Genomic DNA, 14,225 nt, shown 5'->3' with positions numbered 1-14,225 from the left:
TTTTTTAGGGACTTCAGGCATGTTCATATGATTTTCATGAAACTCTAGGAGACATATTTTCTTATGATGACTGACTTTGCTTTAAAAAATAAATAAAAACAATAGAGTCTTGGAGGCACTGCAGTGCTGTTCAGTGATATTTTGTTGTGTTGTGCACAGCCCACTGGTGAAATCAGTCACTGCACTGAACGCTCACATGTTCTTCAATGACAAGACATTTGGTAAAAATTAAATTGAGCATATTAATAAAATAATAAATGGATAATTGGATCAGGCAAGTTACCAGCCTTATCTAATCTTATATATAAAAAGTAAATCTTTATCAGTGTCATAAAAGCAATAAAAGTATCTACCAATCATAAAATATCATAATCACTGCTCACAACTGTTGTAATCATATGACATGCTAATAGCTAAAACTTGTTTAAGAAAAAAGAACCATCACTTTTGGTTTAGTTTTTATCAGAGAAGAAAACCTATAGCACAAAGTAAACATAAAGTTTAGTCAAAGTTTGACCAGGTCAGGTCATGTAATCGGCTACAACCTTCAACTTTAAGCCTGCACTTATTCACGTGAATATCGTCATGTGCAAATAGCAGGTAATACAATGAATCTCTGTATTGAAGTGACATACTTCTGGTCCAATGTGCTTCTTCCATATGGTCTATTCCTACTCTGATGGCAACACACGGCTCGTCTGGCAACACTGGTGAACACAGCCTGAACATTAGAAGTTGTTATGCTCCTGACGTGCACCAGGCAGAGGATCAATGCTGCTGTCTCGTCTGATCTTTCACTGCTGCTGTCTCATGTGTGAGGCCCTCACTGTGTTGGTGCAGGGTGGACAGTTCACAGAAACTGCCTTGGTGTGGGTGTGCAAAATCAGAGGTAGGGGTGACAGATCCAAAAGTGACTGACATTCTTTGTCCATTAATGCAACGAACATCCAAAGACAGTTTTAAACAGGATAGAGCCCAAACAGGTGTGCAAGACCAACTCAATAACTTTGTCTAAAAAGAAGCTACAACAGTGAGAGTGAAGCAAAACAGTAAAGTTTGCAGGCCAAAAAAAACATAACAATCACTGAAAGATGCTCAAATGCTCAGTTTGAGGATAATTGATCAGTAAGGTGATATTTCTGTAATTTCTGTCTTTCTCATCACTAGGAGAGACCTAATCTATGAGTCAAATTAATTAGTGTTAGTAATAAAATAATAGTTATCGCAGCTTAATAGTGGGACAAATGGAGCATATGGACTATATTACACTATGTTACACTATATAACTTACTATTACCAGCATCAATGAACACATCCAAAAAGACATTGCATAAAAACAGTTTATTGTGAAAATTTGGCTTACATAAGGACAATCAATACAATTGTAAAAAGGCAAATATGAAGATAAAACTAAAATACAACATTATAAACTTTTCTTATTTAACAGTTGTTAATAGTACATATAATTTTTTTTCTACAACTCTACGGTCAGTGTATAACAGAGTTAAAACTTACAGTAGCAGAGCGACCATGCACCAGCTCTTAGTCCACTGTGCAAACATTAGTGAACTTTCCCAAACAAACGCAAGTGATTCAGGATTATGTGAATGTTCACGACCTTTAGTGTTTGTGTGAAATGATGTGATGTAAGAAGTGTGTGCAGTGACAGAGGAGCTGTTCACATGTTAACAGAGAGAGTAAAGTGACCGGCCTTACCGTCCTCTCTGTCTCATACATCCCATAACAGACATCTCAAATATGCACAAAGATTAAAGTTGTCTTTGTGGCTGTTAAGATAGATGATTCTATAAAATAAGACAAAGGTTGAACCAAAATGTCCTGAAAGATTTAAAAATATATTTCAGTGAGTGCCAGTGTTGATTAGAAAAAATTAATTGCAGGGTGTAGTGCTCGAGTGGATAAATGTTGTGTTACAGAATCTGGTGCAAAGGTATTTATATTTAGTGAAAGGCGAACCTGAGTAACTACTGTGCCAGCAGTGGTCCAGGTTAATGATTCTGTACTTTGAAGAATATCAGTGGAGACAAACAAACTGAATTGTTCATCCAGAGAGGTGACATTATCTAAATTGCTATTATTGTTTTTAACCAATATGCCAATAAAGCAAATTTCTCAGAATTTATTTGGAATAATATATTCCTGTTCTTTTTTTCCAAATGCCAAAGCAATCACAGGGGAATCAGCTTATATTCTTAGCAAAGTAGTTTGGAAAAGACATCTAGATAATTCTACACATACCCCATACCTATGGAACACTTTCCATACAAAAATAACTGTACACTTAAAAATCACTTGAGGATCAGTGTACAGTTTGCCCCTATCAGCACTGATAATGAAAATGGTATCAACCTCATCTTATTCTTCCAGCAGAACTTTTTTTTAGGTTAGGCTCATATTTGGGCATCAGCTAGAGTGGGATTGAGCCACAAATATAAAATGGTTAAGAAGATATGTGTGGATCTTCTTCTCCTCATTCAAGTATTACATATCTGGTCAATCTTCTTTAATAAACGAAATATATTTCATTCTTGTGTTGCTTTTACTTACTGGATCATCCTGCAGCAATCACAGACTTCACTGACTTTGCAAATCTGTGGCATCGACTCCGACGGGTACAGGCACCATCTAAAGTAACTCATATGTAATTGAAGGGGTTTTTCTTGAAACAAAAATAATCACCTATATGTGAAATCAATATCTGCCGTTCCTAATTATTACCTCTAATAGTGATCCTTGTGTATTTAAGATTCTGCTCATCTTCTCTAAAATCTATGTTTTTATTAAGCTATCACACATGATACTCTCCACCAACCTCAGTGTCTTCATTATTATAGTTCCTTGAAGTCAAAGCAGAGGGCTACATAATCTCACAAAGTGTTGGCCATAATCCTTCAGTAACTCCTAACAACACTTTTGCCTTGAACTAGTATGTAAAACAATGTACTGTACATACACTATACTGAGCATATACTGTTTATAATACAGCATATATACACATACTGTATATAAAAAGAGGTATACAATGCTGATGCTGTACCATTACTGCATCTGGTCCATTCCGGGTGCAGCACAGTAGTTAAGCAATGGGAAATACTGCATGTGTCATTCGCCTGTATTATACTATGATGTCATACCACCTTAAATGGTGCTCTCCTTGTCTGCGCCCTCTTTGTCTTTGGCGATGCTGATGTTGGCATGTCCGTTGGTGTGTCCGTTTGCCTCCAGTACGTTTTCTTTGGCTTGACTCCTCAGCGCTAACTTCTTCTGTCGCTTGACAATTCTGAGGTAGAGACCCACCCACAGCAAGTTGGACAGGAAGTAGAATCCATTTATCAAGCCCAAGTATGTCACCCTGGAGGAAAAGTATGTTGGAGCAGGTGAGGTGAAACAGTTTCAATCTCACTTCTTTTATTTGTTTAGTTTTTTAGAGTTGTAATTCTCTACAAAACACTAATGTGTCAAACAAAACATTGTGTGGAAAGTGTTGTTTGGCCTATGGTAGTGCTGGTTGCAGCTTTCTTTATGAAACTGTAAAAGTGACCTGCAGAAATTGCTGCGCCACCGCTGCTGCATAAGGAGCTGTTCACCTATTTATTCAAAGTTTAATGAACCTAGACATATTACATAGAACCCCAAACTGGAGAATCAGTTGCAATTATCACGATCGTCAACGGTCGCCTGTTCATTTAAAGATTATTAATATTGAACGTGTCCAAATCGCACCAAATTTGATGCTGCACTTCCTTGGATATGAATCTAAATATCCTGCTGAAATATAAATAGTAGACTGGTCTAGCAGGAAAATAAAATTTTATAAAATGAAAGTTTCATTGTACCTAAAAGCGTTAGCATCATAGAGTCTACATGCTCCTCGACCTCCACACTGCTTGGTACCCCACTTCAAACAGGTTCGGTCGATCAGTGCTCCAAAATAAATAGGAGGAGGGATTCCACCTGGAAGACACACACATGAACACACAGTTGAAGATATATAGCCTGGTATAAGTCTCATTATTATGTGCCAAAAAATTAAGTCCTGTTCTTACCCAAAGTTCTTACGATCAGTGTCTGCATCCCCAACGCCAGGGACTTCAGGTCTTGCTGTATGGACCTGGAACATGCAGTGAAAGTCATATTAATGACATGTTAATGTATGGCTCCTGTAACCTTTATTATAACTGGATGAAGCAAGAGCAGGGGAACTGTTTTGTCTGAGGAGCTCTACATATAGTCAAGGTCTAATTCCAACGACCTGGGACACTTGAACTCCCCATAGTCAAAGTTGCACATCACCTTTTACATCATATCCCTCCACCAATGTTACACGTCACTCATATTTCATGCATGTAAGGTACGCCACACTTTAGTTCCATATCTAAATGAAGGAGCAGAACACAATATGTTTACTTTATACCTTAAATAATGACCATTTATTAAACTGTGTAAATTGGATAAATTGGGTAATCTACTAAATAAATCTCCACAAAAATAAATATAATTTTATGTATTTCTACCATAATCATTAGACAGTACAGCTAAGCAGCCATGAAAACCACTGTTCTGTATTCACTTCATCAGTTTTGTGTCTCGTTGTCTAAAGTAAATTTAAATACATGACATAACAGGAGAAACATTAACTCCTTCCGATTAGAGTCTCTGACCTGAGCAGCACTATGTATCCTGGCGTTCCCCCACATGCAGAGATGAAGGACCCAATCACAGACAGAGCCATGTAGAATTTAAACATGCCGTCACAGTCACTGTTCCTTGGGCACTGGCCCAGCACTGCAGACATATTTGTGGCTGATGTCATCATATCCTCGACGCAGGTGCAGTTATGAAACACCTAAAGAACCAAAGAGAAGAGAGGAAATGTGAGTTGTGCCGAGTTCACGAGTACTTTCATGCTCTGAAAAAGACAAAACCTTTTGAATGTGGTGATCCTGTGGCCTGAACTTCCACATCACCCTCCAGAAAAAAAACTACTGGTGAGGCTTGAACAACATTATAAGCAAGTTATTCACTCACATCTAATGTCTTGATATTATGGAGTGCAACAAACAGCCTTTAGGAGCTTTAAGTAGGACTTAAGACTTTGGCATATCATCACTTGCACACAGTTTGTTCAATTGGTATTTCTGCCAAGGAGGTTATGTTGTAACTCCTCTCTGTTTGTTTGTAGGATTACACAAAAAAAGCCTGAACCACTCAATATTAAACTTGGTGGAGAAATGTGGTATGGGTCAGGGAAGAACCCATTCAATTTTGGGATCCATGAAGTTTTTTCAGTTTCTTTAACATCGTGAAACGTTTTAGTTGATTTCTTGGAGACTAATAAATGGATCTTGATGGAAAAAAGTTTATGGGGCTGACGTTTTAGAGTATGTGCAATTTGCCCCACATCTAGTGACTTTAAATCTGGTTCCATGAGGGGACTGTTGGTCTTTTTTTCTCCTACATTTTCTAAAAACCTAGCAGAGTGCACTTCAATAAAATGTGGGGTTGTGACAAGAGACAGACACAGAGATAAAGTATAATCATGCTCATGTCTGGTTACATTGCATTCTGGTCTTTGAAGCCACTGTCAGTGCAGAACACTGTATCCATGCTGTCTCTCTGCCCATTCTCAATGTCTTTTTCTTCTGTGATTACTGTGACACTGAAAAATGGCCAGAGAATTATCACAAAACAACAACATTATCAAACTTATATGTCTTGTAGTGATCTCTTGTCATCTCCATATGGTGAGGTTGTTTGTTTTTTCTCTACCAGTTATACCACATCTGTCAGGGTCTCACCGTCTCCTTGCCAGAGCCAGTAGAGGTCTGGCAGCCAGCCAGGCATGGCGAGGCATACGTCATTCCGTTGTAGGCACACACCGGGTCCCAGTGCTTCATTGAGCAGGAGCAGCCCACATTGCACTGCGACAGCAAAGTCTGCTGGTTGTGTGACACCTGAGGAGCCCTGGTGCACGCACAAACGCAGACGGATCAAATTAGACATGGTGATAAGAATCTTTATCACATTCATACAGCAGTGAGAGATGGTTAGCGTTCTACTCACCCCTGATATGAGACAGTGAGACCAGCCACATCTGCTTGTCCACAGTGCAAGAAGATCTGCATGGAAAGCATACTGAAGGACACCACAGTGGCAGTAATCGACACCCTGGCTGCTCCGATGATGCCCAGCTTGAAGCGTTTCAACACAAACCCTCCGGTGATGATGCCCAAAGCTACGGCTGGCAGGTTCAGGATACCTGGAGGGATTAACACGCAGGAATTATTTTACCATGGAATTGTCCAACTGGTCATGTAATTTACAATGGGTAGCACATTAGCCTGGGAGCTGTAGGAGATTAGAAATCTAAAGGGAACTGTAGAGATGTAAGACAGTGTGGAAGTCTTTCAATTTAATTTAACTTCGGCCCCAACTTTATTTGGGCTTCATCATAAAAGTTGAATCATTGCAAATAGATGACATTTAACACTATATAAATTATATAACAATATGGATATTGTTAAAATGCTTTCATTCTTTTCCGTGAGGTTTGGTGTTAGCTGCTGAAGTGGCAGATGCTGGATGTTTTAGAACTATATCCAACACTTTGAATTGTGTTTTTTAAATTGTTTTTTGTGTGAATTACTCCTTATCTTAACCACTTGTCCACTACTTTTTTCCATTTTTACAATTAGCATTAGTTTTCTCCATCTATTTTGACAGTGTAACAATTAATTAATTAATGATATATTTAATCTTTTAAAAACACTGAATAATGAATAATTGATTACTTTGCTAATTCAATTTTTTAAATGAGTTGCATTCCACCAGAATCTTTCCATATTACAATGGCAGAATTACTCCATTGAATATAAATAATTTTGGTTGGTATAAATCTAAGTTAAATTACTGCATGCAGGCTCATTAACAATGTTGAAATACTTTGTGGTGCGTTCATGTGTCAGTAAGAAGCTCTGAGAAATCCACTGAGATAACACTACATATGAGAGCTGTGCTGTCGAAGGATTTTTTCATTAAAACCTGTTCAGCTGTTATTCCTGCTACCTTTCATAATCATGGGTAATTGAACGACAATGGAGTTAAATCTATAAATGTTCAAACCAACAAACAACTAACAGTGTTTACTTGCCAGGCAGGTAAACAGTCATAAAAGATTATCCATAGCTCAGGTTGATACTTTACAGACACACTCGCACACACAAAAGGAGAGTTCAGGTTCCACGTCAGCTTTATCTCTCACAATCATACTTCCCTTCAATAACATCATTGTTTCAATCACCTCTGGCTACAAAGTGCAGAGTCATCGCACCGTACCTATGAGGAAAATGGCTTTGGAGGCTGATTGGCCATAGATTTGCTCCAAGTACTTCGGCTTGAAGGTGATGAGGCCGATAAAGCCGTTGACGGCCACGAGGTGTGTGAGGATCATCAGTGTGAAGATGCTGTTCCTGAAGAGTCGTCTCAGAGACGGAATGAAATCTGGTGATATACAAAGCACAGCAAAATATGATAGAAAAATAGTTTTACTTAGGTGTACAATGGTTTCCTTATCATGATGGCGAGAGTAGAAATGCACAGTCAAACTAATTTAGTTTGACTTGGGTTTTTGCCTAAAACAAACCCGGCTATTTCCTTTAGTATTGGTTTATCTTATTTCCTGAATCTGAAGTGGCCCTTACTACTTTGAAAGGTGCCATATCAATCAGAAATTTTATTATTATTATCATTATAAAATACCAGCAGCATTAAGAAAAAAATGTCTGTATATTTGTATGGTAGCACATTTATAAATACCTTTATCGATACACAGTCACAGAACACATACATATAAATCTACTATAGCCTTCTTATATCTATTTATATTTCCTGAAATAGCTTTAATGTTCTAATTTAACTGCTGCCCTAGTTTCCTCTGACATATGCATGTTGTTAACCAATTGAAATCCAGCAGTTCCCACATATTTCTTTATCTTGACTCTTGCTCAGGTTGCATGGTGGTAAGTCACAGTGAGTCCAGGTATCAGGGTTAGTGGTCAGGGTTGAGGTTTTACGGGGCTATACCTGGTTAATGATTCAATGCATTTATTCTAAAACCTTTTAACACAGTGACACATTTCTCAGATGTCTTAGAAATGATTTATGCTCATTGCGGGTTAAGCCTTATTTGAAACATTTGTGGAATGTAGAATTGTGAACATTCTTGCTAAATTGTTGTAGGTTACTATAAAATAAAGATGTGGCAGGCTACACGTTACCTTTAGCCATCTCGTGGAATGTGACCGGCTTCTCTTTCTCGTCATGCTCCTGGTTTTCCTCTGACAGGAAGTTCTCCTGCTCTGCCACTGTGGCCAGCTCTGTGCTCTTACTCTGACTCTTCTCCTGGCCCTGCTTGGGCAGAGACCTGGGCAGGAACCAGAATGGGATACTGGAGAGCAGAATCACGGTGCCAGTCACTATGAAGCCCAGCCACCAGGCCCCCACCCAGCGGGAGTCTTTGTGGTTAATGGTGATGCTGTCTGTGAGAAGAAGGGAGGTGACAGCAGCTTTTAAAGGAGAGTTGGATCATTCAGGCCTCTTGATTAGTGACTGTCTACAGCTCTAATGGGATGCAGTTCAGCTATGCGATCTCCTAACACCACATTAACACATACCTAAATCCACAGATCCAATGTCCACATAGATCTTGGTAAGGAAGGAGCCAAGCATGTACCCAAACATAGGTCCTAAGATTCCCACTGTGTGGATACAAGCTGGAACATGGAGAAACAGAGAGAGAAGAGAATAAAAGATCAGAGTGATATAAAATTGAAGATGATGTAGCTAAGCTCCACATCAGAGAATAAAGGAACAAAAGAAACTAACCCAAATAGAAAGGAGTGTTCTCCTCCTTGGAGAAATCATCCAGGTAGGACACTCCCAGAGGCATGATGGGAGTCTCTCCAATCCCCCGCAGCATGTTTCCCAAGAAAATGTAGATCCACATGGATGAGCCAGCTGCCTTTTCACAAGCTAAGGGAGGTGGACTCAGAATGTGAACTGAAATCTAATGTAATGTTAAAAGTATTTATCTTTTTAAATTCATCCTTGGCTCACGTAAATGTATTGATTTGATATTATGACTAATATTAGGGGTGTATAACAGACTGTTCACAGTGGCAGAGGTGGTTGACTTCTACCTGCTTTAGGCTGTAAATCAAGCGTCTCATCTGCGTCAGTCATGCTGTGGTTGGACAGACAGGGCAGGATGGTCTCGGTGCTGTTGATGTCATTGCTGTGTGTCACACTTGTCTCGTATTTATACCTGGAAAACATGAAGGATTATTAAACAACTGTTTAGTTCAGTTCAGTAAACAGACAACTGAATTGAAAGCTATTTGGGATTGTGCATATTGTGTTGCTCACATGCTACATATGCACATTGTTAGTGAGTGCGTATTTTTATCTTATCTTATCGGTTAGTTTTACGAGCCTTTTAAATGTGGGTAACAGAGCAGAGCTTTTAACTGGACTTAAACTGTGGCAGGAAAGTAGCATGACCTGTGTCAATCGACATATAATGTATTTTCTTCATAGATTTAATATCCTGACCTCCAGGGGCCAAAAAAGCCCCAGTGTGTAAATTTAATTAACTACATGTTAGTCAAGGGATTATTTCACTAAAGCAGAACAACTAATGTGGGTCATGATGTCCGACCCCATCTTATTGGATCTGACTGTTGTGTCAAAATCTAATTTTGGTGTCATGTTAAAAGGTTAGTTTTAATCTAAATTGCATTAATGTGGGACAATTTTAAATTACCACTGACAGAAACCACGAGAGGCGCAAATGGGCTCGCAAACAAGTTAATCCTGCAGTGCAATTAGAACTATATTATATCATATTTTGCAAAGGACGCTTCAGTTTAATATAACAAACAAATAATAACTACTCTTTGGATTCAGGCCATTGTGGTTCAATACTCTATTGCTGCCACCACAGCAGCTCTGCCTCCAAGAGCCGGTGTTGCTACTATATTATTCTAACTGATGTGTATAATTACTGCAGGAAACACGTTAAGAAGTGTCAACTTTGTAAAAGTTGAATATTCATAACAAAAAGCAAACTGTGTTCTTACAGTCCCTGCAAGAAGTGGGGTAGGGCGATGAGGAAAGATCCAGTAGCCATGATCAGACAGCCGATACCGATCAGCCGTGGACGATGGAGCTTCGCACCAAAGTAGCTCACAATGGCTATGACCAACAGGTTCCCTGGGAATGAGATGAATGAATGAATTGTGCTTTGACATTTTGGCAAATATGCACTTTCTTGCACTTTCTTGCCGAGAGTTTGATGACCGAGCAGAAGTGATTGACATGTCTGTAGGTTTAATTTGTTACTGCCATAAAGACTGCAGACAATGGGAAAAAGCTGTTCAAATGCAACATCCTGCCCACCATCTACTCTAAAGCTCACTAAATAATACATTATTTCTTATAACAATCTATTTCTTCTTGTTTAATCCATATTGAAACCTGAGTAGAGGACAACATGCTGTGGAGTTATGAGTCAGTCCCTCTCTTATTTCTCTATAACCTGAACAAACGCTTCAGTGTTAATTAGTGAGCTTGAGTAGCTTGATATTTAGCTGCCATACAGACATAACAGTGGTATAGATCTAACTTGTGGCAAGAAAGCAAATAATCTCATGTCCCAATACATCAAACTATTCTTTTAAGAGGGACATTTGGTGGCTCAATCTATGTCATAAATCCAGAAATGTTTTATCATACCAACAAAACATCCCATATCTAACATTGCACATACCCATTTCGAAGCTGCCATCAATAACTCCAATGAGGGAGCTGGGGATGTCGAAGCGTCTCTCGATCTGAGTGATGGAGCTCTTCATGTAGGCTCCACAAAAGGCTTTGGCAAAATACACAAATGACAGCGAGGCCAGGAAGAGCTAGAAAAACCCAAACAAGAAGTTGTTGGATGAAGCTTTTCTCCAGTGAAACCCGTTCAGAGGATGCAGATATGATCAGGACATGTGAAAAGACTTATCACTTTAACTGTTGTAAAATGAATATCTTTAAAATGATATCTCAGCTAAGGGTTTGGACTGAGTGGATTTAACTACTATTTTTGCAACTCAAAGGATTTTGAGCATGGATTTCTTTTCTTAACAGAGGAAAAACCGTTGCAACTACAGAGGAAGGATCGATGACGTATTATCCCTTCCTTTGTTTGATTGCTTGATTGATTAGACTCATCTATTTATGTTCATCCATGTCTAAGGTATTTGTCATTGATTTGCAATGATCGCCAAATGTCTCTTTGTTGATATTTCTTATTGGTATTTTTGTGGTTTGTTCACTTTTCCAGTACAAATCCTGCTTGCAGCCGTATCCTTGCCCCTAACCAAGTAAAACATTTAAAGGGATTCACTCTGGGTTGTAGAACAGACTATTCTGTCAATATTTCGATATGTGCCACTGCTTACGTAAGAGTAACAAGCACAAGCAACATGGAACTTCCTCTAGAGTGCAACGTGTTTTTACATTTTTTTTTCAAGAGAGGCTTTGTACTTTCATGAGAATGGCTGGGAATTTTTTCAAAGAAATCAACATCATCAACCAATCTTAATAATATATTTAAATAATGCACCACATTCCTTGTATGATTAGTTGGTTATTAGAGACCATGCAATAAACATCATAGATAGATAGAGTACTTTATTCATCCCCGGAGGGAAATTAAGGTGTCATAGCAGCTTGTGTATCGGAACACAACAAAACACAATGCAATAGAACAAAACAAAACAAAACATTTAGGTAAAAAGAACAGAAACAGAAACACAAGATGAATAGGCAGACAAGTAGTGCAGTGGCAATATGATGATGATAGTAATAATGATATGATGGTAATGTTATTGTTAGACAGTATATAAGAATATTAGTACAGTATATATTTATATATATATATATAGTATACAATATAACATAATATATATTTATATAGACAGTAAGTATACCAATATAATAGCAGTATATAGTAATAATGGCAGCAATAGTATATATAATAATAATAATAGTAGTAGTAGTAGTGATAATAATAATATAATAATAGCATGTACACATGTATAAATATGTGTATATAGACTTGTAAATCCGAAGAATATACAGAGAATATGCAGAGTATATGATATAATATGATATGATATATAATATATAGTAGGGTATAATTATAAGTACTTGACTATACAATATACTGGCAGTGTAAGAAATCATACTAACAAAGAAGTCAATGATATGAATCCAGGTCATTTTTCCACATTTACCAACTATCTGCCTTCTCTTTTCACTTGTCAGAGATTAACGTGCATTTTAACAACATGAAGCAGCGAGTGATTGTCCTAAAGGTTTCAACACAGGGAGAGGGTGACATTTCACCAACCTTGAGCTTGGAGCAGAAGGCGTCACGTGGCTTTTTGGACTCTACACTCATGATGCTGTTCTCGATAGATGCGAGGAGGCAGAAAATGCAACACCAAGAGGCCTGCAGAAAAAAACACAGGGAGATTATAAACAACTAATTTCTATGTTGTTTTAAATCGGGGAACTGGAAACACACATCTCAGTGTCGCTAAGTAAGTAAAGTTTATTTGTATAGCACTTTTTACAGATCTTAACAAGTGCTTCACAGGGCTGAACATGAGTTAAAACCATACAAATGAAAAAACAGAAAAGAAAAACACACGTACGCACTAAAAAGAATACAGAGTCTGAATGCCTGTTTAAACATGTTTTAGCTGGTTTTATGAAGACGAGTAGATTAGTTGATCGTTTATTATGACAATATTTCCTCAGTGAGTCTAAAAGAAAACATTTGCAGAATTTAAAGGAATTAAAAAGTTGAGACAGTATTTACCTGAGTAGCAGCAGTGGTCCTGAGAGAGATGTGCGGGATGTGCTGAAGTGGCTGACGGCTAGTTGTACCTGGCAGGACTTTGTTCTCAAAGCGAGAGTCTTATCACAAACAAACTACAACATTACCTGTAATCAGTAACTCGGGTACTCATGTGCACTTGTTGATCATGTCAATAAAAAGTCCTGAAACCCCTCAAGCCCCTGAGTACATAGGCACGCATGTACACACACACACACACTGCACTGGTTGGCGAAGGTCCAACAGTAGATGCGTGTCGGACCAGTACCGGAAGGCTCAGGAGGTTCACTGAACACACACACAGACAATCATGACTCGCTTGCACTCACACATCCTCCTCTGTGAACATCACAATGCCTCCTGAGTATCCATCCTTTTGAACGCACAACAAACAGCAGCAGCATGAAGCTGGCCAAAGCTTATTTTACAAGCCTGCTGTTCCTGGTGGTTTGCTGTTTTCAAAGAGTAAAATGCTTTCCTCTCCTGCAGAAATTCAGCTTTTGTAAGACTGGGTGTTTCCTAAGCCTGATCAAAGTCTTCCTGTCTTATTGATATCAACTAACAATGGCTTTCTCTCTGTGACCCAATGGCCAATAATCCCAGCTTCACAACGCGACTCTGCTCACTTCTTCTCGCCACAGATAGTGATTATTATCAGAGGCAAGTGTGTCCATGTTACTGTAGATAATCCTTAATACCACAACATCAATAGTTATAACAGGGACTGTTTGTTCTCAAGGAAGTAATTTCATAGAAAACCTTACACAGTGAAGGTTTGGATTAGAGCAGAGGTTCTCAATTTTTTTCTCAGCCATGGTCCCCCTTATGATAAATATTTCAAGTATCCCCTCATTTATATAATGTGACATTCTACTTAGTGAAGTGAAAGAACAACACAAGAGAAATGTCCTACAAAGATATTAGACAAGCATTAAAAACATTGTCACCATGTCAACACTGAATATCATGATAATTTTAATGGATAAATAGCAAGTAATGGTAAATAGTGATTATTATATATTTTTATACATATATATATATGTATATTGCACATCTATGTGCAGCACTTTTTCTATGAGAAGGGCAATTTGGGGTTCAGTTCACCCCAGGAAACTTCTACATACGGAATGGGGAAGACTGGGATAGATATGGCTGGAATGACAAATAAACCTCAAACAGATGAAACGACTGAAACTAACATGACCCTTTACCCTCTAAAAACAGGCCACTTGTGTAAAAATGGGAGCGATCAATC

At 38.3% G+C, this 14,225-nt stretch overlaps 1 protein-coding gene across 1 annotated transcript; it reads right to left on the bottom strand.

Moving 5' to 3' along the window:
• Nucleotides 1–1,322: 1,322 nt before the first annotated feature.
• Nucleotides 1,323–13,905, bottom strand: LOC109632941 (solute carrier organic anion transporter family member 1C1-like). Its single transcript, XM_020092501.2, has 15 exons — nucleotides 12,953–13,905; nucleotides 12,479–12,580; nucleotides 10,847–10,988; nucleotides 10,158–10,290; nucleotides 9,219–9,343; nucleotides 8,905–9,051; nucleotides 8,694–8,792; nucleotides 8,298–8,558; nucleotides 7,357–7,521; nucleotides 6,085–6,280; nucleotides 5,820–5,985; nucleotides 4,683–4,867; nucleotides 4,068–4,132; nucleotides 3,858–3,975; nucleotides 1,323–3,373 (listed from the first exon to the last, which is right to left on the bottom strand). The coding sequence occupies exons 2-15, from the start codon at nucleotides 12,527–12,529 to the stop codon at nucleotides 3,160–3,162; spliced, it is 2,067 nt and encodes a 688-aa protein (XP_019948060.1). The 5' UTR covers nucleotides 12,530–12,580; nucleotides 12,953–13,905; the 3' UTR covers nucleotides 1,323–3,159.
• Nucleotides 13,906–14,225: the final 320 nt, after the last annotated feature.

The sequence above is a fragment of the Paralichthys olivaceus genome, chromosome 23 (genome assembly GCF_024713975.1).
Source record: "Paralichthys olivaceus isolate ysfri-2021 chromosome 23, ASM2471397v2, whole genome shotgun sequence".
Taxonomy (NCBI): Eukaryota; Metazoa; Chordata; class Actinopteri; order Pleuronectiformes; family Paralichthyidae; genus Paralichthys; species Paralichthys olivaceus.
Note: the sequence above shows the minus strand (reverse complement) of the source record. Positions and strands in the feature narration are given on the sequence as shown.